This window comes from Opisthocomus hoazin, chromosome 2 (genome assembly GCF_030867145.1).
Source record: "Opisthocomus hoazin isolate bOpiHoa1 chromosome 2, bOpiHoa1.hap1, whole genome shotgun sequence".
Classification (NCBI taxonomy): Eukaryota; Metazoa; Chordata; class Aves; order Opisthocomiformes; family Opisthocomidae; genus Opisthocomus; species Opisthocomus hoazin.
Window position 1 is genome coordinate 83,577,091 of NC_134415.1, and position 26,954 is coordinate 83,604,044.

Sequence of the window (26,954 nt, forward strand, 5' to 3'; positions counted from 1 at the left end):
GATGGAATCTTTCCTTTTCAGAAATGTGGTTTTCTATCTTAGTAGTCTTTAAATTCAGATGAAAGTAGTTCTGCAATACTTTGCAGAACTCTCAAAAATTTAAGAGTATCATGAGTGGATAGCGTTTTATTCTCAGAGATTTTTCTAGTCCAGTGAAAGAAGGTAAGTGAAAGACAGTCAATTCTAGTGACTCGAAAAGTGTTATAATATAAAGTGATCTTGTTTTATGAATTGCAGGTTTATGGCTAGTTAAAAAAATATCTAATTTATGTGGCCTTTATCTCAGCACAAGGAAAACCAATTATCTGCAAAAGCAGCTAACTAGTGCTTCGCTGACTTCAAAGAAAGAAGTTCTTGTTCAGTACAAAACATCACGAGAAGCAAAGTAAGAGAGGTTGCAAGGTAGAAAAAAAAAATATTAAAAACTTACTAATGATAATTGCCAGGATAAAAATATGAGAAGAATTAGAATCATGATGATAAAGTCAGCAGGAAAATATGGATCCTCAGAATAGTTAAATTTCTTGTTTCATCCATTAAGAAAAGACCAAGTTAGCTAAAATATTTGTATTTCTTGTTCGCTTGTCATATATTCATTGAATGATTCCTAGTCAATGTTGTAAAGGATATATTCAAGGATGAGACACCATTTATAAATATATGTCACTAAGTAGTACTACACATGTCTATGTAACAGAAAGTAAAATCAGACTTTTATAATCATAACAGACAGTAATCTGACTGTAACATAGAGCAGACTGACACAGTCAATACTAAAATTAGCTGAAATAAATAAATAAAAAGTTAAAGATCAAAATATAAATACCTAACTCAAACTCACCGAAAGCATTTTTCATATCAGATCAATTAACCAATAAATAATTACAGAATTAAGAGTTAATTTTAATTAAAATAAAATTATCACAACTTCATTACGTTTTTCACACATAAGCTGACAGCAGGACAAACCTGCCTTGAAATGAACATTTGCAAAATAATGGAGCGTTTGAGAAAAACATAGAAATAGATCAAAGAAAGTTTGCATAACAGATAATAATTAATCCTATATCTTTCTTTTCTATTTAAGCAGTTTGACTGCAAAATGTAAGTTTCTTGAGTTCACATTACATAAAATTTTGCAGTGACATTTACACACGTTCATATACATTCAAGCCTGGCTGGCCACAGTTTAGCCCTAATCTAGTAATCCTTTCTGAAAAGCAAAGTATTAAAATATTTCGAAGTGTCCAATCAGTACATATTTGTGATTCTTTTCAGTGAGCCATTTTTTATTTTTCAACACTAACCCATTTTCTTACATTGACCAGTAAGAAAAAAAAAAAACAAACCCACATTTCTTTTTTTGGCAACACAAATATTGGGTGAACAGTAAATAAATAGGAGGAGACACTGTGCAGGCATAGATTTTGGTAATATGGTCTCAAGACAGTAGTGCATATTTTAACATTTTAAAGCAAAGCTTTGAGAAACTGTAATGAAAATCATAGCTTTAAGAAAGATATTTACCTGAGAACGCCTGTTTGGAGTATTTATTTACTTAATTTCATCCAAAGGTCAGCATGCTACAAACTTCAAGATCCAAGTAGTCATTTAATTTCTCATAAAACTAAACTATCTCCATGGAAGCTTAATACAGAAGACACATACCCTCCCCAAGCCAGATAAGTACTAAAAGTGAGAATGCAGATAAACTAGTAAATCACAGAATCACAGAATCACAGAACAGTAGGGGTTGGAAGGGACCTCTGTGGGTCATCTAGTCCAACCCTCCTGCCAAAGCAGGGTCACCTACAGCAGGCTGCACAGGACCTTGTCCAGGCGGGTCTTGAATATCTCCAGAGAAGGAGACTCCACAACCTCCCTGGGCAGCCTGTTCCAGTGCTCCGTCACCCTCAGAGGGAAGAAGTTCTTCCTCATGTTCAGACGGAACTTCCTGTGCCTCAGTTTGTGCCCATTGCCCCTTGTCCTGTCGCTGGGCACCACTGAAAAGAGCTTGGCCCCATCCTCCTGACACCCACCCTTCAGATATTTGTAAGCATTTATTAGGTCCCCTCGCAGCCTTCTCTTCTTCAGGCTGACCAAGCCCAGTTCCCTCAACCTCTCCTCGTAGGGGAGATGTTCCAGTCCCCTCACCATCCTTGTAGCCCTCCGCTGGACTCTCTCCAGTAGCTCCTCATCTTTCTTGAACTGGGGAGCCCAGAACTGGACACAGTACTCTAGATGAGGCCTCACTAGGGCAGTGTAGAGGGGAAGGAGAACCTCCCTTGTCCTGCTGGCCACACTCCTCTTGATGCACTCCAGGATTCCATTGGCTTTCTTGGCAGCCAGGGCACACTGCTGGCTCATGGTTAACCTGTCGTCCACCAGGACGCCCAGGTCCCTCTCCGCAGAGCTGCTCTCCAGCAGGTCTACCCCAAGCCTGTACTGGTGCATGAGGTTGTTCCTCCCCAGGTGCAGGACCCTGCATTTGGCTTTGTTGAACCTCATCCGGTTCCTCTCTGCCCAGCTTTCCAGCCTATCCAGGTCACGCTGAATGGCAGCACAGCCTTCTGAAAGTAAACGTCCTTCTGAGAAAGTTTACTGCAAAGTACACTAACTAAACTACTGCAAATAAAGATGTGGTCACAAGGACAAGTAAAGTAGGAAGTAGATTAAAATTTATATCTGTAAATAGAAGATAAATCCTTGAAAAGTATTTTTGAGTAGCATAAAAAAATTCAAAAGTGAGTTCAGGAATTATATGATCCTCAAGTGATAGATAACTGCTATTTTCATACAAACTTTCTGTTTACATGTACTGTTGATGCATAAAGAGATTTTGCCTTACTGGTATGATGATGCACTCCTTGCTGCATGGTGAACTTCAGTCACAGTGATTCTTTTCAGTGACAATGAAGTCAAAATAATCAGAAGACAGTCATTTGTCATAAACTAGAACAGAGGGGATAGCACCATTCTGGATGCAAAAAAGAGGATTACATCAAGGAGTAGAGAGATTTCAGAAAGTCTTTATTTGATAATAACATAATAAAATAAAACTGAATTTGGATTCAGTTTTCTGAATACCAAAAATCAAAGAAGATAAAAATTGGACAGGTTTCAAAAAGACATGAGAAGAAGGAATCATGTTTCAATTGTATTGTATTAAAGGCCAGATTAAATGATCAAAAAAATTTCTTCTGACATTATGTGCTAAGCCTCCATGAACGTAAACAATTGTTTTTCTCATAACTCTCTAAGAATTTCTACGATACACAGCAAGTATATCATCTCCAAAGAAATTTTTTATTAGGGATGTCAAGATAACAGATTTTCTAAAGCACATTTGCAAGTGTTCTACTTGCAAAGTTTATGTATATTAATTTTCTAACGCATAAGTTGCATCACAAACTTAAACCTTCCTCACATGATAAAAGATTATTGTCTACTGTTTCTACATGTGGAATTAACATTGTAGCTTTTCTGTTTTGTTTTAGTGTTTAAAATGTACAACTAACACTTGAATAAAAACCCACTTATTCTATACAAATACAGTCATGGACAAATTTATTGATAGAAATTTTTATATTTGGTTGTCCTGATCTATACCTTTTCTTTTCACATTTGGACATGAAATAATTAGTTGACTTATTCCTGTGAGCTGTATTATATTTCAACTACAAAGATATTACTAGAAGTGACAACAATAAATTCCACCTTTCAAATTATTTTAATTTTAAGGGGTTTTTATAATTATCAAATATATGGATTGTTCATTAGTATTTTCAAGATAGGCACACGCATTTTTAAAGATTTTTTTAAAGAATTTTAAAGAATTTAAAGAACTTTTGTATTACTATCAGTATTAAAAAAAGAAAAAAAAACAACAAAAAAAGTGGAAGCCCTGATGATGAAAAGAGGAAAAACATCTTCAAAATTTGCCATTTTTAGAAGAGAGAGAATTTTAATCATTAACTTCTGTTCACTGGGGATACAGTAGTTAAAATGCCACCATATCCAATTAACATTTATGTCAGATGTAAGGAATATACAATAGGCTTTCACAGTTGGCAGTCAAAATTCAACTGGGAGACGTGAAGCAATTCACTAGTTACAATCAATCAAAACAACATAATATATTAGACATCTTACTAGTCATTTGAGCCAGGATATTCTAATAGAAGAAACTAAGGCCAGACACAAGAAAACACGAAAGTCGCTATCCTGGTTTCAGCTGGGATAGAGTTAATTTTCCTCCCAGTAGCTGCTGTGTTTTGGATTTAGTATGAGAAGAATGTTGATAACACTGACATTGTTTTCAGTTGCTGCCATGAAATCAAGGACTTTTTCTGGTTTCTCATATTCATCTAATGAGCAGGTGTGCAGGAGCTTGGGGAGAACATAGCCAGACAGATAGCCAAGCTGGTCAAAAGAAATATTCCATACCATAAACGTCATGCTCAGTTTATGAACAGGGTTGGGCAGGGGGGCAGGAGGCTATCAGCTCTTTTTGATTGCTGTGAGTTTTTCAATTGGCTCTTGGCTGGGAGTTTAAACCTTTTTTTGGGGGTGTGAATCAATTGTCGGGTGGTGAGAAAAATATTATTGCATATGATGTTTTTTGCATATTCATTATTATCATTGTTATCAGTATTACTATTATTAGTATTATTAGTAGTACTAGTATTTCCTTTGCTGCCTTATTAAGCTGTCTTTATCTCAACCCATGAGTTTTGCCTTTTGTCCATTTCTCCTCCCAGTCCTGCTGAGTGGGAAAGGGAGGAGTAAACGAGCGGCTGTCTAATACGTAGTTGCCAGCTGCCAGGTTAAAATATGACAGTTGCCTTCCTCCACTCTACTATCTATAACAGAAATTAACTATGATTATCCTTATTTGATATATTTTAAGAGATTTCCAGAAAGATTTCCTAGTATGACTTCTTGAGTCATGAAATTTGCAGTCATAACTGTGCTTTGATAAATCACAGCCTAAAGAACTCGTCATAGTTGTTCTCTTCTGCAGTTTCACTGCTCATTTTGTCACTCTCCTAAAAAAAATAGTTTTCTTTATTTCCCCACAATTTACTCTTAACTTTGGCCAGACTAAATTAATTCAGCTGCATCCCCAGAATTTGTACTAAGTTTCCATTCCAGTAAAGCAAAATAGATATGAGTGAATGCCTATTTTAAGCAAAACCCCTTGACTCAGTAAACTACCCTATGTGAAATCAAACTGTTGCAACACTGCAGACTGTACTAATCTATTTTTCAACTGAACTGAATCATACTGTCTTCATGATACATGAAGTATCTCAAAGTCTTTATTAGGTCTTACTACAATGTAAACCGAAACATTATTTTCTTATGATGTATCTTAAGTTTTTAAAAGACTCTGGGGAGAAACAAACAAAAATTGCAAACCCAAGACATCCAACAAATACAGCAAGTATTTTCCTAGACTGATGGCCCTTGGTGTTCTTCAGTGCAAATCCTGAAATGGAGTTATAAACTGATGCTTGCCACTATGTAAAAGTATATTTTTATTACTAACATTTTAATAGAAGAGAATTGAAGGACTAGAGAATTTATTGAGAGAAGTTGTTTGGGATGATGCTGTAAACCTAGAATGCAAGGAAAGTACTTCTCAGCCATTATCCAGAGATATGAATACATTGCCATCCTACCTTCTGCTTGGACCCAGCCAGCAGAAAAATAGCTTCATTGACCTTTTTCTAATAGGTCAAACTTTAACTTGTGCTGAACCCACTGCACTCATTCATATACTAAGATACATTATCACATTTTTCTGATAAGATTCACTTACTTCTATGTATGAAATACAAACAAGCCCTGTGGCCAAGCTTATATCTGCATACCTTTCAAGTCCGGAGGGCTCAAAGGTTATTAGAAGTGCACAGACATTTTGCTAGATCTCAGGACAAGGGTAATTTTCAACTTATAACTGCTTTGTATTTTGAGCACTGTAAACCATAAAGCAAGCTAGTTTACCTTTCTCAGTGGAAAAATTACTGAAACATATTAGTTCGCTTCACATTTTGTTTCTACATGTTCAAGAAATCAGTCAGTTAACAGTCTGCACTGGTGGTTGAAGACAGATGAATGGAATTGAGGCAGGAGTGGAATGAGGTTCAGGAAGGAGAGGGTGCAGACTCTGGATGTTGAACTGAATATGACAAGTCTGGGAGAGGCTTTTAGGCACACACTGATCATGGCAGGAATTTATATAAAAAGGGGATAAGAAAAGTACTAAAACTGGAAAGTAAGAAATTGTATATTCCTTTAGCTTCCAAAGAAAATAATTATCATATCTCAGTAAACTAAAAACAGAAAAACACCAACTTCTTTTCTGCTAGACAAAATCAGATTCAACTATTTCATGGCAGCACAAAAAATTCAAATAGATTTATGAGACAGAAATAATTATCTACGGCTATAACATCAGCAGGAACCAAATATTATAGAATTATTATCTCAAAACCTAGGTATTCCAGAATGATATAACAGTAAGAAATAAAAAAAATGTCTGTATCAGATATCTTTCTTCAAAATATACCATAAAAATGAAAAAAATAAAAAATTTGCTATTCTATGTACAAGAGATGAGTAACCCATTTTTATAAAAATAAAAAGTAAAGTTATTATTTTCTTATACATAGATTTAAAAGTTGGCCCTTAAAACCTCATGCTTTAAATATCCTTTGGGTCCAAAAAAAAAGCAGGAGAAAGTACACAAAATAATTAGATATCTAAAAAAAAAATTTAAGATGCTAAAACCTTGATCTTTGCTTCATTTTATACCTTTATTTTGAAAAGAAGGTGGCATTTATCTGACCTCATATTTCTACCCATAGAAAAGCAGCATTTATAAATAAAACACGGTGTGGTGATGTTATGATTTTGTGTGGCAAGGATTTGGTAGCGGGGGGCTATAGGGGTGGCTTCTGTGAGAAGCTGTCAGAAGCTTCCCCCCTATCTGATAAAGCCAGTGCTAGCTCGCTCAAAGAGGGACCAACTGCTGCCCAAGGCCAAGCCAATCAGCAATGGTGGTAGCGCCTCTGTGATAACATGTTTAAGAAAGCGAAGGAAAAAAAAACTCTGGGTGAGATGGCCGTGAGGGAAGAGGAGTGAGACTATGTGAGAGAAACAACTCTACAGACACCAAGGTCAGGGAAGAAGGAGGAGGGAGGAGGTGCCCAAAATGCCGAAGCAGAGAGACTTCCCTTACAACTTGTGATGAAGACCATGGTGAGGCAGGTTGTGTCCTGCAGTCCATGGAGGTCCATGGTGGAGCAGATATCCACCTGTAGCCCGTGGAAGCTACCCCATGCTGGAGCAGGTGGATGCCTGAAGGAGGCTGTGAACCCATGGGGAGCCCCTTGCTGGAGCAGGCTCCTGCCAGGACCTGCAGACCCTTGGAGAGAGGAGCCCACACTGGAGCAGGTTTGCTGGCAGGGCTTGTGACCCTGTGGGGGATCCACGCTGGAGTAGCCTGTTTCTGAAGGATGGTGCCACGTGGGAAGGACCCACGCTGGGGCAGTTTGTGAAGAGCTGCAGCTCGTGGGAGGGACTCACATTGGAGAAGATTGTGGAGAACTGTCTCCCGTGAGAAGAACCTTCACGCTGGAGCAGGGGAAGAGTGTGAGGAGTCCTCCCCTTGAGGGACAAAGAGCAGCAGCGACAACGTGTGATGAACTGACCGTAACCTCCATTCCCCATCCCCCTGTGCCACTCGGCGGGGAGGAGGGAGAGAAGTGGGAGTGAAGTTGAGCCCAGGAAAAAGGGAGGGGTGGGGGAAGGTGTTTTAAGATCCGGATTTATTTCTTATTACTCTACTATGATTTGATTGGTGATGAATTAAACTCCCTTTTCTGCCCAAGTTCAGTCTGTCTTGTCTGTGACAGTAATGGGTGAGTGATCTCTCCCTGTCCTTGTCTCGATCCTCGAGCCTTTCATCATATTTCCTCTCCCCTGTCCAGTTGAGGAGGGGGAGTGATAAAGTGGTTTTGGTGGGCACCTGGCATTTATCCAGGCTAAACCAAAACAGGGGATATTACATTTTGAACTAAATGAAACTGTTTTGAAAATGCATTATAATTATTGCTTCTTCTAAAATATTCAAAGAGATGTTTTCAGGGAAGTTTAGTAAAAAAAGTAATTTCACATTTCAAAAATGAAGTAATAAAAAACTGCTAAAATTGAGATTATCACACATATGTCACAACTTTCACATATTTCTTTAAAAAAATAAACTTGACATCTATGAGCTTTTCAGAGCTTTGATGTAATCAGATACAGAAAAGAACACAAAATCTATAAGGGAAAGGAAAGGAGCATCTATTTCATCGGAAATGAACCTGTATGAGAAGCTGTACAGGCTGCTATGCAATTTAGCATAAACAAACAAACACCGTGTACATAGATTTATAAATATGAAAATTGAATTCCAAAGTTAAAAAGATTGCAAAGTAAAGGTAGAACAAAAATATTTAGATACTTCTGTATAAAACCTCCAGGAAAAAAAAAAAATCACAGTTCTGATAGGTGGCATAACAAAGTAAATTCAGGAGAATCAAATTATAAGAAAACTTTATGAATGAACTTGAAATTATTTTTGTTGTGTTTTTTTCAATATAGAATATTTAGAAGGTAGAATTATAACTGTAGAAGAAATTCTGAAGATACAACGCAGATGGCATTAAAACAAAATAAAGAAATCATGTCAAAAAGATTGAGATATCCAAAGCTATGCTTATAAAAGATGCTAGCAGCATTTTCTGTTATTATTATTATTATTACTATTTTTCAGATGTTCCCCCTCTAAAAAGCTGACCATTGCTCCATCAGACACGTTCAGCTGGTACTTTGGGCTGCTGTGGAACCAGAACCTGGAAACCAGACATGCTTCTGCACTGAAACTAGATGCCAGTAGACTTCTGAAAAATGATGGAGTCCTGGGAACCCTGACCCCTTTTCGTAACAGAGCTAATGAATTGTTCATAAACCAAGGACTAATCTGTCAGGTGTTTACCTATAGCATGTACTATGAGGAATTCAAGACAAAAAAGATCACATATTTTCTTCCTTACTTGCAGCAGATGAATTTGTAAACTGTAGTTCATTTATTATTGTTTTACCTGTCAAAATATTTCCATCTTCAGTAGACTCAGCCGCCACTGAAAAAGCAGGGTATACCCACAGTTGTAAGAACTTAATGATTACAAAGTAAATGAGGAAAAAGATATCATTCAGAATTTCAGAAGACAGAATTAAATTAAAAGAAAGACTGATATCTTTAAAAGAAAAGTGAGAGTTTAAGCAAATTACAGAGAAAACTGATCAAGATTCCATAGCTGGAAGTATACCATAGACTACTGTAGGGAATTGTTAAAATGAAAAAAACAGCAAAGAAAAATCACATGAAAAGCTTAAATGAAAGAATTGCCTGTTTTCAAAGCAGTATTTTCCAGTCTGAAAAAATGAGATAAAAGGAAAGTGATGAAGAACAAAATATGTTTCTAGGAGTTGTAGTATTTCATATCATTCCCTTCCATTGCTATAAAATGAATATTCAGCAATATGCTTTCTGTCCAACAGAAATGGATTTATTAAGTACAGAAAGATAGTGATACAGAAAAAAGCTAGTACATTTGCTTTCTACACGAGAACAGTTTTAGGTTCATTTCATTATCCTGAGTACCACTCTTCTAACGACTTCATAGCTGAATACAGTTATTGCAATTATCAAAAGTTTCACTGAAGCATAATTGAAATATAAAAGGCAGTTGCAAGTGAGCAACTCTTAACACCAATTTTAAGCCCTCATATTTCTTTTATTTATTATTTTATTTAGATATATGCAAAGAGGACAGATGCTTATAAAACAGCCCTAGCCATAAATTGTCCCTTGAGAAAGAGTATCCTTGATTACAGAAAGAAGCTGCTGTCATAACTCTTGGCAATCTACTAGTGTGAGCTCTACCAGTCCAAAATCAGTGCTCACTGACAGTGCTGCTGTTCACATTTGTGCAGCTTATCTTTTCTTGAGATCATTATTTCAAACAAAATCATTCACGTGTAAGTAACACTATATAAAATCAATGATACATACAGTGTATCAACTCAAACCTCATAAACAGATAGATGTTAAAACATAAACAAACATGAAACACTCTAAGTTATTGAGTGTTTCCTATGCAATGATGCAGGGATTTATCCTTGTCCCAGTATTGTGGGAATCAAGTATACAACGATTAAAAATGAAGAGTGTAGATGAGACAAAGGCTGGATGAGTACTGAGTAATGAAGGGAACAGGTCACTACAGAGATAGGACTATATTCTAGAAAGCAGTAATTGTAGAAACCAATTAGAGAAAATGTGAAATAAGGTTATACTATCAATGGAAAGCTTCAAGAAAAATCCTTGTCAGGATATCTGTACGCAATGTAACAGGAGCATAGGGGAGTCTAATTACTAAGAAATGTTATTCAGTAATGCAGTAGCTCATATATATCACATAATCACACAATGGTAGGGGTTGGAAAGGAACTCTGAAGATCATCTAGTCCAACCCCCCTGCCAAAGCGGGTTCACCTAGGGCAGGTTGCACCAGACCTCAACCAGGAGAGTCTTGAATATCTCCAGAGAAGGAGACTCCACAACCTCCCTGGGCAGCCTGTTTCAGTGCTCTGTCACCCTCAAAGTAAAGAAGTTCTTCCTCATGTTCAGACAGAACTTCCTATACTTCAGTTTGTGCCCGTTGTCCCTTGTCCTGTCGCTGGGCACCACTGAAAAGAGTTTGGCCCCATCCTCTTGGCACCCACCCTTCAGATATTTGTAAGCATTTATAAGGTCCCCTTTCAGCCTTCTCCAGGCTAAACAAGCCCAGCTCCCTCAGCCTTTCCTCATAGGAGAGATGCTCCAGTCCCCTAATCATCTTCGTAGCCCTCCGTTGGACTCTCTCCAGTAGCTCCTCATCTTTCTTGAAGTGGGGAGCCCAGAACTGGATGCAGTACTACAGATGGGGCCTCACTAGGGAAGAGAGAGGGGAGGGAGAACCTTCCTTGACCTGCTGGCCACACTCTTCTTAATGCACCCCAGGATACTATTCGCCTTCTTAGCAATAAGAACAATATATACAAAACTTGAAAACTTGTGAAGGTTAGTGGGAAGTAAAAAGACAGCCTAACACTCTAGAAAACGTGCTTTTACTTTAAGGGACTAAGACATTCATTTACGTTATATAGAAGAGAAATCCAAGAGATTATGTGTCTATACTCTGTAATTAACAGTTCAAGAGAAAGTTGTGGTAAATCTGTGCTGGTCTGAGCATAACAAGAACTTACATCTGACAGTGAGTCAGCCATGTTCCAATTATGTATCAAGTATATATTTTTCAATTAGTGGAATAAATGAAACAAAATATCTCAGAAGATTTTCTATAATTTGTAAATCTTCAAACAAAATTAGACCTTATAAGTAAGCAAAAAGTTATCCACTGAATGAAATTATATGACATATTATATAAAATGTTAGAAGCACACTGGCATTTGTATGTATGTACCTATGAAACTTCATTCTAGCTTGAGATGTCAAAATATACCTTGTTAGGTAAAATCTTCTTATTAAAGAATAACACTGTTGGGAAGTGAATTATTTTTTGATATCTGCAAATTCACGGTAATAGTGGCAGCAGACAAATACAACAGACGCTTCTGGAAAGTTTTGATTTGTGTTGAAATTAAAATTTTGATTTCAATATTTTGGTGTGGAAATTAGTGAATATTTATTTCTGATAAGTAAATATTTGTGATTACAAGTAAAAAACACCCTGTTCACCACTGTGAATTTGTCAGCAAAGGCAATGAAAAAAGTTACGTCTGATCTAGTTCAAGTGATAGCTCAATTAAATTTCTGTATAATTAAAAATCTCAACTTAATAATCAAGCAATAATGATAATGAAAATAAATGTTAAATACTTCATACTGCCCTTAGAGGTAATACCATGGTGTTAGATTAGCAAATGAAAGCAATAAATTTTGCTGGCTAAAAATGTTGGGCTAATAGCCAAACCACTTTTAAAAAAACAACTTTTATCCTTTCATATGGTGCTGAACTAAACAGCTTTGTGAAGGAACCAAACATTTTAGTCAATAATAAGGAAAGTGCAATTACTAATCAGCTGACATAACTCTAAAATTGGGACTATTTATTTACAATTTAGATGAAAGTAAATATCCATGACTTGCTTAACAACTGGAGTTCATTCGTGACAGTAATTTCTAAGTGAGCGTACTGTATACGACAAACTGTTCATTACTGTTGTAATTAGTATAGCATATTCTATTAGCTTTCCTGTACAATTATATTTCTCAAAATGCAAATATAATTGCTTACCAAGATGGTGGTAACTATTAAAGAGCGATTGGACAGGGAATCTGTGATGTTTGTTGGTTTTCCTTTCTGATTCTCTGTCATGTTAAGGCCACTCAATGGATCCCAAGTTCCAACCTATAAAACAGTAAATTACTGTGTAAATTGTCCATTAGTTACATTTCAGCACCTAGAAAAGAACACTGTAAGGAAAAACAGATTGTTGGGGGGGGGGGGGGGGGGAGAGAAGGGAAAAGGATGTCTAATATTTCTTATTAAATCCTGGTTCATTATTCTCTGTGATTACATTTGTAGTCTGCTTGTTTAAAATATGATTCTCAGTACCTCATAGTGTGTTTCATGCAGTGTGACTTTAAGTGGAAAAAAGATGCACAGACTGTCTAAAGCTACTCCGAATGCTTAATTTTCCATTTAATTTTCATTCTTCAAGATAAACCATATCTGAAAATAACTTGATAGTTAGGTGGAAATTCATTTGCAGAGCAGAGAGCGTTGTCTCTACAGAAGTATTTACCGTTTTCTGTGATCAGAGAGAACAGCAGAGCAAAAAGATATTTTGGGGAAAATGTAACAGAGAAGACTGACAGTAGGGTAACTGTAATAACTTAAATGATTTATAGATAGATGTTCAGTACGTAGCTCTTTTGACATTTCATACCTTGAAATTCGTATTCTGGTAAAGTTAATAGGATTTTTATCCATGTAAGGAGGTGTAGGGTTATACTTCAAGGTTCAAGTCAAGGATAGACTCACATACTAAGTAACAGGTAATGGGGCTTATGATTACATCATTTATCTGCAATTTCATCACTAAACAACTAAACTGGTCAAGCAGTAAATACAATTATCCATTTATAGACATCAGAATGTTTGCATTACCCCATAGTCTAAAAAAAAAAAACACAACACAAATGTTTACTGTTTGTTTCTACAAACGATTTAAAATATCATTTCAAATACTGAGCAATATCTATAATAGAAGGTAAAGACATCTTAAAACTAAATTTAGACAGTAATTTAAAAATTCTGTGAGGTTTGACTGTGAATATATGTATGTATGTATGTATAGATCTATATATAAACACACAGATTTTTATTTTTTTTTAATCTTTCAAATTTGTTCCTGAGAAACTGTTCATAGACTTTTAAGTGATTTGTTACAGTATGGCTGCAAAGTACGTTCAGGATGCAATTCTTTATGGGTTGAATAGAAAGAGTTTCATTTCTAAAACTGAGAAGTACAGGACAGCATGAATCAGTGGAAGCTGTAACAGAGAAAAGACAAATTTGCTCTACTTTTCTCTGATTTTCTGTTCCACAGAAATCAGTATTTTATCTTTCCTCTTTGCATAACACTCAGTTCCAAGAAGTCAATCCTTAAAATGGCTGTGATTGTTGAATTTTGGCCTTTCAGTACCTCACAAACTGACAAAAGAATCATAAATGGAAAAAAATGAAACATGTGTGTCTCAAAAATAGCAATTGGAAAATAACATCCAACACCCCATTTCACAGTATTGAAACCAAAATTGCTACCAAAAAACTTTTATGCATTTACTCTTTTAATACTGTTTCATCTGGTAACTTCAAAGGGTTTTAGATGTTCAGCCTTGTGGTCCGGACACAACTGAGAAATTGTAAAAGGATCGAGAACTCTCAGTTGCAATGTTCTGTTAATTACAGCAAATGCAGTGTTTCCTTTACTTCAAAGAAAGACCAAACTAGAACATAGTAGCAAGGAGTGACAAAACTAGAACTTGAGCCAGTCGCTGTTGTTTCTTCACATAATTGAAGCTGGACTCTATCAAACTGAAGCTCCTCTATCAAATTCAATTCCAGATACACAAGTAACACAAAAATTTTTAAGTGAACGCCATCTACTTATTTAATCAATTTTAAATCCTAAATTCATTAAATCATATATTTTATTCACGTTTAAGCCCATAATTAAAAATTATCTTGGCAAAAGCTAACACATTGTAATTAAAATGCTTACTCCCCTACATTTTCATATAGCCACAGCCACAAGCAAATAAATAACCATCAACTGTTACAATTTGAGGTTTATATAAATACATCCGTATAGACCTGTAAGAACTATCAATAGCATTACTTTAAAAAGAAACTTCTGTCTTCATAAATTATCGCATTATTTCTCTGAATTAAGTTAATTGTACTTGTATTGCTATTTTTTTGAATAAAAAAATCTAAGAAATGGAACAAAATTTGGATGTTCCAAATAAGACATTCTTTGCATTCCACAGAGTGCAAAAGCTCTCAGTCTCTAGGTGTGAGAAAGCAAGAAAGGAAGGCAAGAGACCAGCATGGCAGAGTCAAGACCTGCTGGTCAAACTAAAAGGCAAGAAGGAAATGCACAGGCACTGGAAGCAGGGACAGGCATCCTGGGAAGAGTATAGCAATGCTGCCCAGTTGTGCAGGGATGGTGCCAGGAATGCCAAGGCACAGCTGGAGCTGAACTTGGCAAGGGATGCAAAGAATAGTAAGAAAAGCTTCTACAGGTATGTCAGCCAGAAAAGAAAGGTCAAAGAAAGTGTATCCACCAACGCAACCAGCAAACAGGTAACAACATATGAAGAGAAGGCTGAGGTACTGAAAAACATTTTTGTCTCAACCTTCACTAGCAACTTCTCTTCCCACACCTCTCATGTGGATGGACTGCAAGACAGGGACTGAGGGAGAAAAGTCTCTCCCACTGTAAGAGAAGATCAGGTTTGTGACCACCTGAGGACTCTGAACACGCATAAGTCTAACGGACCTGACGAGATGCATCCCAGAGTCTTGAGGGAAATGGCTGATGTAGTTGCTAAGCCACTCTTAATCATATTTGAAAAGTCATGACAGTCAGGTGAAGTCCCTGGTGACTGGAAAAAGGGAAACATCACACATTTAAAGAGTCTGGAAGGGAGAACCCTGGCACCTACCAACCTGCGAGCCTCACTTCTGTGCCTGGTAAGATCATAGAATCACAGAATCACAGACTCATAGAATGGTCGGGGTTGGAAGGGACCTCTGTGGGTCATCTAGTCCAACCCTCCTGCCGAAGCAGGGTCACCTACAGCAGGCTGCACAGGACCTTGTCCAGGCGGGTCTTGAATATCTCCAGAGAAGGAGAATCCACAACCTCCCTGGGCAGCCTGTTCCAGTGCTCCGTCACCCTCAGAGGGAAGAAATTCTTCCTCATGTTCAGACGGAACTTCCTGTGCTTCAGTTTGTGCCCATTGCCCCTTGTCCTGTCGCTGGGCACCACTGAAAAGAGCTTGGCCCCATCCTCCTGACACCCACCCTTCAGATATTTGTAAGCATTTATAAGGTCCCCTCGCAGCCTTCTCTTCTTCAGGCTGAACAAGCCCAGCTCCCTCAGCCTCTCCTCGTAGCAGAGATGTTCCAGTCCCCTCACCATCCTTGTAGCCCTCCGCTGGACTCTCTCAAGTAGCTCCTCATCTTTCTTGAAGTGGGGAGCCCAGAAACGGACACAGTACTCCAGATGAGGCTTCACTAGGGCAGTGTAGAGGGGAAGGAGAACCTTCCTTGACCTGCTGGCCACACTCCTCTTGATGCATCCCAGGATGCCATTGGCCTTCTTGGCAGCCAGTGCACACTGCTGGCTCATGGTTAACCTGTCGTCCACCAGGACACCCAGGTCCCTCTCCGCAGAGCTGCTCTCCAGCAGGTCCGCCCCAAGCCTGTACTGATGCATGGGGTTGTTCCTCCCCAGGTGCAGGACCCTGCATTTGCCTTTGTTGAACCTCATCAGGTTCCTCTCTGCCCAACTTTCCAGCCTGTCCAGGTCACGCTGAATGGCAGCACAGCCTTCTGGTGTGTCTACCACACCTCCCAGTTTGGTGCCATCAGCAAACTTGCTGAGGGTCCATTCTAACTCTTCATCCAGGTCGTTGATGAAGAAGTTAAACAAGACTGGGCCCAGTACTGACCCCTGGGGGACACCACTAGTTACCGGCCTCCAACTAGACCAGCGCTGCTGATGACAACCCTCTGAGTTCTGCCATTCAGCCAGTTCTCAATCCACTTCACCGACCACTCATCCAGCCCACACTTCCTGAGCTTCCCTAGGAGGATATCATGGGAGACTGTGTCGAAAGCCTTGCTGAAGTCGAGGTAGACAACATCCACGTCTCTCTCATGGAACAGATCCTCCTAGAAGCTCTGCTAAGGCACATGGGGGACAGGGAGGGGATTTGAGACAGTCAGCATGGCTTCACCAAGGGCAAGTCCTGCCTGACCAACCTAGCGGCCATCTATGATGAAGTGACTACACCAATGGACAAGGTAAAAGCTACAGATATCATCTATTTGGACTTCTGTAAGGCCTCTGACATGGTCCCCCACAACATTGTTCTCTCTAAATTGGACAGATATGGATTCGATGGACAGACTGTTTGGTGGATGAGGAACTGGTTTACATCCAGAGGATAGCGTTCAACAGCTCAATATCCAGATGGAAATCGGTGACAAGTGGTGTCCCTTAGGGGTCTGTGTTGGCACCAGTACTGTTTAATATCTTTATCAGTGACACAGACAGCAGGATCGTGTGCACCCTCAGCAAGTTTGCAGACAACACCAAGCTGACTGGTGTGGTTCACATGCCTGAGGGACGGCACGCCATCCAGAGGGACCTGGACAAGCTCAAAAGTGGACCCGTGTGAACCTCATGAAATTCAACAAGGCTAAGTACAGGGTCCTGCACCTGGGCTGAGGCAACATTTAGTGTCAGTACAGGCTAGGTGATCAAGGGATTGAGAGCATACCTGAGGATAAGGACTTGCGGGTACGGGCGAATGAAAAATTGGACATGAGCCGGCAATGTGCGCTCTCAGCCCAGAAAGACAACCATATCCTGGGCTGCGTCAAAAGAAGGGTGGCCAGCAGGTCGATGGAGGTGCTTCTGCCCCTCTGCTCCGCTCTGGTGAGACACCACCTGGAGTCCTGCATCCAGCTCTGGAGCCTTCAGCACAGGAAAGACATGGACCTGTTGGAGCGGGTCCAGAGGAGGGCCATAAAAATGATCAAATGGATGAAGCACCACTCCTATGAGGAAAGGCTGAGAGAGTTGGGGTTGTTCAGCCTGGAGAAGAGGAGGCTCCAGGTAGACATTATTGCTGCCTTTCAGTACTTGAAGGGGGCTTATAAAAAGAAGGGGACAAACTTTTTAGCAGTGCCTGTTGCAGTAGGACAAGGGGTAATGGTTTTAAACTGAAAAAGCATAGATTTAGACTTAATATAAGGAAGGAATTCTTTATCATGAGGGTGGTGAAACACTTGAACAGGTTTTCCAGCAATCATGGTCAATGCCCCATTCCTGGAAATGTTCAAGGCTCTGAACAACCTGATCTAGTTGATGTCACTGCTCGTTGCAGAGGGGCTGGACTAGGTGACCTTTAAATGTCCCTTTGTTCTGGTTTGGCTGCAGCTGGCAACAAAAGCACCACGCTGAACCCCTCCCTCCACCGGGGTGCAGAGGAGAATGCAAAGAAACAGGCAGAAACTGGTGGTTCGGGATAAGGGCAGTTTAACAGAACAGCAAACAAAGGGAACAGGAATAACAACGATACAGATAAGGAGAAAACACAACACAAACCGCACAACCCACAGAACCGCCCTCCATGGCCACCACCGCAAACTCCCCAGCCATGAGTAAGCTCCTGCTGCCCAGCTCCCCCCCACCAAAACCCAGCATGACGGCACATGGTATGGAATACCCTGCTCTGTTTGGCCAGGTGGGGTCAGCCCCGCCCCCCCACCGGCTGTACCCCTTTCTGGATTTCAGTGAAAATTAACCCTGTCCTGGCCAAACCCAGGACACCCTTCCAATCCAAATTATTCTATTATTCTAGCATCTCACTAATAGGAAATTAACAGCAAATTCATATTTTTCCTTTCATTGGAGATTATTACCACTGAGACAGTCATTACTGAAAGGTGAATAAATAGGTTTGTCATATAGTAAAGATCTGCTTCTAGCCATGCCAATCACAATTCAGCAAGTTATTTATTAAAAAAAAAATCAGATTTGTAATCTCTTCTTAGTAACGCCCAGACTTTCTTCAGAGCTGCTATCCTTACCAAGACCAATCCAATATAATTGTCGCAGTTTAAGCCTGGCCAGAAATTAAGCACCAGACAGCTGTGTGCTCACTCCCCCCTCCAGTGTGTCGGGCGCGGAATTGGAAGGACAAAAGTGAGAAAACATTTGAGTTGAGATAAAGATAGTTTAATAATAAAAAAAAAATATATATTGTAAGGGGGGGGGAAACCAACTAAGAGACAGAAAACGAAACCCAAGAAAAACAGGTGATGCAAAAGAAAACAATTGCTTACCACCAATGCCTAGCCAGTCCCTGAGTAACAGCAGCCCCTGCCAACCTTCACCCTGTGATTTTATTGCTGAGCACAATGTCATATATTATGGGATATGCCTTTGGTCAGCTGGGGTCAGCTGTCCCAGCTGTGTCCCCTCCCATCTTCTCGTACACCCACAGCCTGCTCACTGGCGGGGCAGTCCAATGAGCAGAAAAGGCCTTGACGCTATGTAAGCATCACTCAGCAATAACTGAAACGTCAGTGTGTCATCAACACTATTTTCAGTACAAGTCCAAAACATAGCCCCATACAAGCCACTATGAAGAAATTTAACTCTATCCCAGTCAAAACCAGTATAACAATCCACTGCCCTCCCCCAAAAAAGAATCATTGTACACTCCTGAAACTTAAAATTTCTTAGTTTGTCTATACTCTAGAGCAGTTTACTGAGCATCAGTCTCATGCAATGTTATCCACAAATATTCGATATATTAAAGTAGCTTTCTTACTTCAGCGTGCTTGAGAAAAAGAAATTTATCTTTATGAATAAGCAAATATTTTTTGTTGCTAATTTTCTTCAAAACTCTCCTAAGAAAAGTAACATTTTTTTCTGCTCTGAGTCAACCAAAACTGTACATACTACTCACAGTGAAGTGCCATAAGCGTTGTATTAGAAAGAATTATTGTGCTTCTTCACTGGTACCAACCTTCCAACTATACAGCCAAAATCAGAGCCGTATCTAACCCCCAAAGAACAGACGAATGTGTCTACAGATTAACATTTTTTCTTTACTATATTTTGTAGAGTAGTAAGTAACAGTGGTGATTACATCAAGAAAATAATTATTTATATTCCAGTGCGAGTAGTATTATTTCTTCCTGTTTATGTATTTCCCATTTGGTAATTTCTTCATTTATTTTGCTTTCTTCAGGAATATTAATATGTTTGTATTTTTTGCCAAGTATCATGTTAATGCCAATACTTCTGGCTTTCATAAATCAGTTATCTCACTCTCTTTTTTCTCTAACGTTTACAAAATTCTCCATTTACTCCACTTGCTGTTTTTTCCCAGGTGCTTAATACTGATACTAAATAAAACAAGATCTTACACTGATATGTTGGACAATGCATTACAACTCATTTTGTGTCATTTATATTTATCCTGTGTGTATGTTCCTGAGCAAGATTTCAAGCCTGTTGTTAACATCTCTAATCAAGAAATGTGATTCTTCTTAAGGGACAAATTTTTGTATCAAAAGTGACATTAATTTCAGGTATTGGTTATCTCCCTGAAATACAAAATAATTTTCCTCACTATGCAGCTTCAATGTAAATACTAATTGATTGCAGTTTGAATGATAATTTGCTTATTATATTGCATTGCCTCAGTTTGGGATTTTCACTGTGCTTAACCACAAATAGTTTCAGTGTGTGCAGACTGTCAGCAAATTTTGTTGTACATTGCATTAGCACCACTCCAATCATCTATTAATTTTGTCATTTTCATCTTACAAGAAGCTATTGTTTTTGTCAGGCATTAATTTTTATTTGGAAATGCATACTTCTTATTGATTGATGCTTCATTTTCACCTCTTGTTCAAGAGTTTCACGAACAGGTATCTTCTGTGAAATCTGAGATCACACATGAAACCTTTTAAATCAATGAACAGTTTTTCTGTTGTCACTGACTTCAGCAGTTATTGCACTTAAAATACATGAATTAGGTCATTTTCTGTTATACTAACCAGCAATTTATCTAGGACATTTTTTTACAAAATCTCAAAAAAGTATGTCGTCTAGAAAGACTTCACAATAACTCTTTTCTCTTCCCTCTGTAATTATTTTTCTCCTCAAGATATCGCATTTTGTCACAAAATCATTACAGAATACATCTGAAATTTCTGGGTTGAACTGTTGTCCTTCACATAGGAAATTGTTCCTCCATATTTGGAAGGAGGTTAGATGAAATATTAACTATTTACTGTATGGAAATAGGACACACATAATATGGCATATATAATTCCCGTCTCTCCGTCTTCTCTCACGCAAAAAAATAAATGAAGGAATGAATAAATAAATAAATAAATGAAGTAAAACTATTCAGGAATTTTAACCACACAGACAAAGAGGTTTGAAAAGATTGTGGTTTGGGAAGAGCATTGGGAACATGCAAGATATGGACAGAGATGGGAAAAGGCTCTTGAAGAAAGAAGAAAATAGAGAGGGGAAAGAAAGAGCAAAGAGATGAAGAGGGACAAGAGGACAAGAAATAGATGGAAAAGGAAATGGACAAGCAGGGGGGAAAGGAAAGAAGGTGGAAAGGGAGGGACAGAAAAGAAGGAAGGGAAAGAAGGAGAGAGTAGCAGAAAGCAGAAGGGAAAGAATGTGATGCAGAGAGATGTAGTACACACGTGAAGGGAGGGAGGTAGGGGTCAGGGAGACGGGACAAGGATTCTTCACAGCTTTAACAGCTGAAAATCTTGTGCAGAAAAAAAAAAAAAACATCTTTGAGACAGCTCTTTTAAACAAAAAGACTGACTAAAATGTACTTTCTTTACTAGGAAGTGTCCTGCTCTAGAGTTTAACGATTCACCCTGGATTCAAGAAGAATAGGGTTTGTATTCTTTCAGAATAACCAAGTTTTCTTCAAAGAAAAAAATGTATTTGTCAGTATTAATTTCTATTTCTCAGTAAAATAACCTATACATTCCAAATCTTAACTACGCAATTCAATTTCATGTGCATACATCTTAATTTCCCTTTTCGTACTCTCATATCACTGTACTCTACAGAAACTGCTGCTCTGCTTTGGCTCATAGGTAGCTCAGAATCTGTGAAGCATTCCTCATCATTCCTTGCTAACACTTTCCTAACTCCTAAACTTTTCTAATACATGTTATCTAATTCTTACTTCTCTTTCCAAAGACTGTCAGAACATTTTGGTGAAAAACTAATATTATCACATCTCTTTATCACATGGCCAAAATGAGCCATGAAGGCAGTACAAGTATCTTCCTTTTCTGTGAACTTCTGTATACAGAGTTCAAGCATATGCTCGTTGTTTTTAAATATACGCATGCCTTTACAACTATTCATGTTGTTCTCTCTTACATATCTTTCCTTACTACTCTTTTCCAAGTTCCTTTTTTCTATTATGTTCTTTAGAGTACTGTATTTCCTGTTGAATTTTATCTTCTTCCCATATTTCTGATCTCTGTAGACCTTTTTATTTCCATATTTTCAGCGGGGTACGTATCTCCTAATATATTGTCAACCGAGAACTAGATTAACATGGTTTTGTGTTTCTACTTTCGTATTAATACTGATGGTAAAACAAATCAGACATAAAACAGATCCAGATAGAAGATATAATTCCTTTAGCCCACTGCACATCTATTACACAATATTTTACACAATATTTTATCCAGTTGCCATAGAAAATTTCATAACAAAGCCAACTATTTTTTTAATGACTGTGAAGTAGTATCACATATGTCATTAAAAAACAAATATATTACAATATCTGTATTTTTTAATTATTTTGCATTTCTGCCTGAAAAGAAATTAAGTACTCTGTAAAGATTTTATTTTCCAGAAAACCCATGTTGCTTGATGGCTCTCAAATGCCACTCGATGTTCTTAAAGCCATCCTAGATTACAGAGACATCCTTTCCTCATTTTGAAGTTATCACTTCAGTGACTCTGCAGCCACTACTGACTTACTTTGCTATTCCCATGTCACAAATTCACTTTCTGTTTCCAGTAAGGAAGACAAGTTGCATTGCACCTATTCTACTCATACATAAAGCTAATTTACTTTTCAGGTCTAATCACTACTATATACTTTTTTTCCCCTTTAAGTTTCCAGACCTCCCTTCATGGAATACTTCATAGAAAGACTCTATTATCAGTGTGTTGTTGAATGTTTTAAAACATAGTTTAGTTTAATCACAGGTTTACCACTGGACATTTTCAAAAATGTTATTACCTATGTAAGTGTTTCAAAGCAAGCTTGTGGCTTCTGAACGTTTTTTAAATCTTCTTAGTCAGAGAAAGTTTTGGAGAAATACATTGTTGATGCTAGCTTCTCCATTCATAGAAGAAAAGAAATGCAACTCTGCAACATGGTATTTTCACTTAATTTCTCTTGTTATTTCTTGCCACAATATTACCTTTTGGGGCAATAGCTGATAAAACTTTATCTGAAGATGAAGAAAAACATAGTGCTTACAGAATACTGAACACCACAGCTAAATAAAAACTACAAGGCAGATGCAAATTGCAAAACTTTTGTCTGCTGATTACAATGATGTGAAACACAGCAGCTTCCCGCTTTGCCTCTCCATGGTAAGGTGGTTGGAGAAGAGAGCGAAGATGATCTGATTTCAGATCTTCGTGGTGGCATGTAGGCACGCCAAATATCTGTACATACTTCCCAAGGCCTTTAGTTCAAATACAAACACTATAAGAATACACAGAAAGCGCATTTCTCAATCCTGTGGTCTTTCACTCCATCTCTGTACAAGAAAAAATCATATCAGTAGATAGAAAAACCTGTCAGGCTACCTATCCTTAATTTTTCAGTAGCACTCACAGACAGAAACTTTGTATTCCAAGGAACTCATTTTCAGGTCGAGAGGAGGGCCACAAAAATGATCAGAAGGATGGAGCACGTCTCCTATGAGGACAGACTAAGACAGTTGGGGCTGTTCAGCGTGGAGAAGAGAAGGCTCCAGGATGACCTTACAGCAGCTTTCCAGTACCTGAAGGGGGCCTACAAGAACGCTGGAGAGGGATGTTTTACAGAGGCATGTAGTGATAGAATAAGGAGTAAAAACTTTACTTTAGAGCTTTAAACTCAAAGAGCATAGATTTAGACTACATATAAGAAAGAAATTCTTTACTATGAGGGTGGTGAGGCACTGGCACTAGTTGCCTAGACAAGTTGTGGCTGCCCCGTCCCTGGAAATGTTCAAGGCCACGTTGGATGGGGCTTTGAGCAATCTGATCTAGTGGAAAGTGTCCCTGCCCACGGCAGGGGGGTTGGAACCAGATGATCTTAAGATCCCTTCCAACCCAACCATTCTATGATTTTATGACTCCCAAAAGAGAATCAGAGTTCCTTCTTAAACAAAGAAAACTGTGAATATGTATTTATTTTATTTTGTTCTGTTTGAGGGAAATCATCCTGAATCACTGAGATGTAAAGAAAATACAAATACACATATCCACAGGTTCACATGTGAGGATAGGGAATGGGATTGGAATCACAACTAAAACTAAATTCAGTATAGATTGAAGACAAAGTATGTTAATGCATGATTCCAGGTCCAGCTGTTCACTCTTCCCAGTCATTTCGAACCTGAGAATGTGGCTAGAAGCACACACTTCAGAGGCCACTAACTGTCAGATGTCAAGATAACAGCTTTTACTAGAAGACTTTGAAACCAGATATCAAGTTGAGAACAGGTATATTGTTTTACATATCACATGAAATATTACAGAAAATTATACTGGTTTTAGCGTGCAGGGTTTTGTTTTGTTTCCCATCACTTTGGAGGTAAACATCTTACACACCTTTTCAAGACCTTCTTCCTTGAGGCTGATAACATCTAAATCAAAATCTGTCCTTAAGCCATTGGTTTTGTTGAAAGTTATCCTGCCTGTGAGGCCTTCCCAGTGGGCCTAAGGAGAAAGAAAAAACAATTTCTATAAATAAATACATCTTCCTTTTTGTGCCCAAACAGAACATATTTTATATCTGCCAAAATGGGAGCATTCATTATTCATTCTATATAAATAATTTACCTGTGGCTTATTTTTTTAAAAAATACTTTGTATTCATTTTTTACTAATTAACCTTTCTTCAGCCTTTACAGACAAATTTTTAAACAACTTTCCATGTTAGCCAATAGGGTCATCTTAATATACGAGATAAAAGGCTGTTTTGTTCTCATTCTTCCATCATTCATTCATCCCCTTCTGCTTCCCTACATGCTCCCCCTCCCCCAATCCTCAATCACTTTCATTCATGCTGGATTTCATTTTTCTGTCAGGAAATTTCATTCAAATCAAGGCTTACTTTTGCAAGATGCTGAGTCCCCTGAAACCACTTTAAAGACAGCAAAAATTGAGGTCAGTGAGTCAGTCTTCCAGAGCTGATTCCTTACTTTTAATAAAGTGCAATAACCTCATTTTTTAATAATTTAAAGTCTACCTAGTCTCAAAACTATCCTTCAGTAGAGGAGGGAATGTGGGGAAAAAAAATTATCATCCTAAAAAGAACCAGCATTAAAAACAGCATTATATTCCATTCCAAATAGTTCTCTTTATCATAGTATTTTGTGTATCTAGAATGAGAAATACTGTATGTCCTGGGTTCAGCCAGGACAGGGTTAATTTTCGCCAGGAGGGGACACAGCCAGGCAGGCTGACCCAAGCTGGTCAAATAGAAGCAGCGTATTCCATACCATGTGCCGGCATGCTGGGTTCTGGTTGGGGGAGCTGGCGGCGGGAAGTCAGTCGTGGCCCAGAAGCGTGCGGCGGCAGCAGGCAGTGAGAGTTGCTCTCTGCGTTTTGCTGTTTGTTTTGTTTTGTGTATTCTACTTATCTATATTGTTGTTGTTACTGTTCCCTTTGTTTGCTGTTCTGATCCTGACCCACCAGTTTTTGCCTGTTTCTTTCCATTCTCCTCCGCACCACAGCGGGGGGAGGGGCGGCCACGTGGTGCTTTTGTTGCCAGCCACAGATAAACTATAATACTGTATTAGGAGTTACTCACAGTACGTGAGACTTGAATACTCTACAGTATTCACTTTCAGCACCTTAAATCTGGTTTTACTTTAAATCAACATCTATCAGTATCTAAACAGCATACTAGGAGACCACGTGTATTAATCCACCATAGGGGAAAAAAAATTAAAGGAAAATTAAAACAAGGGATTAAAATTAATTCTTGGCCCCTATGAACTTCTGTAAATGTTTAGTTGCTGAGCTTTTCATAGTGTATGATTTGGAGCTTCAGGGGTTTGGGGTTTTATGCAACAAATGTTCCAAGCACCCACCCCAATTATATACAAACGAACATTTTATATAGAACACAGTTATTTCACTCATATATATTTCTTTGTTCCAACTAACACCTCAGGAAGATACGCTTTCAAATAAAAATGCTGTCTTGCCTGCTAAACCCTTTACACATCAGCTGAGAGATTCCTATCTACTGAAAAAAGTATGAAGGATTCAAGTAGAGTGGGAACAAAAGAAAATGGGAGTTCGGAGAAAGGAATAAAGCAGGATTTGTGACTTACCTCCTTAATGAGACTCATGAAGCGGGTGCCAAAGCGCCAGGGTTTGTGGCGATTACACTGCAGCGAACTGACGGTCATCTGTGGGAACTGCTGGACAGCCACTGACACGACATGAACTGCATCATACATTAGTGCTGCGTCCGTCTGAAATTAGAATGAAACCAGAACCATGAACATGAACAAACATGTGTGACAGCTCAGCAGCGACAGAAGGAAACGAAAAATTAGGATAGCTTAATATGTTACAAGGAGAAAATTATCTGATTGCTTGTGTAGCACAGTAAAATGCAGCCTTATTGTGAAGTCCTAGATGAGATGTGTCAGGACCTTCAGTCTCAGCTTCTCTCTTTTTAATGCCGAAATACCAACTTTTCAGGATCAAAGGAGAACACTGGTATCTCTGATGACTCATTTTACTCTAAAAAAGCTGTAGATTAGGGGGCTATATAAATCACTGTATCCATGTTTGACTCAAGCCAGTTATTTGCATGAGTGAGGCAAAAGAAAAAAAAAAGATCAGCAAGGTAGCAAAACCTTATATGTGAAGGAAACTGCACACGCAAAGGAAATGTTTTTCTGTTTTGAAACTGCAGACTAGATACAAAGGTACTCAACTGATTCTTTCATAACTTTTTTGGGTACTAGTTTAAATCCCTATGACAGATCTAATCAGTATCTTCTATAAATCAGAGGCAAATTAGAATTGCATCAAAATACACATTCATTTTAACGGTTTTGATGTCCCAGCCTTAATAAATAGCCTGTTTAGACCAGGTATGGGCTAACTAATGTATCAGCAAAGGACAGAGACAGCCTCTCAGTACACCCTGTCATGCTGTACAAGAAACTGACATCTCTCTCCTGTTCTATTTGACAAACAGAGGCAAGCCT

At 38.4% G+C, this 26,954-nt stretch overlaps 1 protein-coding gene across 4 annotated transcripts in view; it reads right to left on the reverse strand.

The window, feature by feature from the left end:
• Nucleotides 1-26,954, reverse strand: part of GRIK2 (glutamate ionotropic receptor kainate type subunit 2) — a 439,202-nt gene that overhangs the window by 175,941 nt on the left and 236,307 nt on the right. For all 4 annotated transcript variants that reach the window (XM_075414313.1, XM_075414311.1, XM_075414312.1 and 1 more), the window contains 3 exons: nucleotides 26,064-26,207; nucleotides 24,331-24,438; nucleotides 12,417-12,530 (listed from right to left, as the gene is read on the reverse strand). In XM_075414313.1, the coding sequence (XP_075270428.1) occupies nucleotides 12,417-12,530; nucleotides 24,331-24,438; nucleotides 26,064-26,207 (366 nt within the window). The remainder of the gene's footprint in view (nucleotides 1-12,416; nucleotides 12,531-24,330; nucleotides 24,439-26,063; nucleotides 26,208-26,954) is intronic.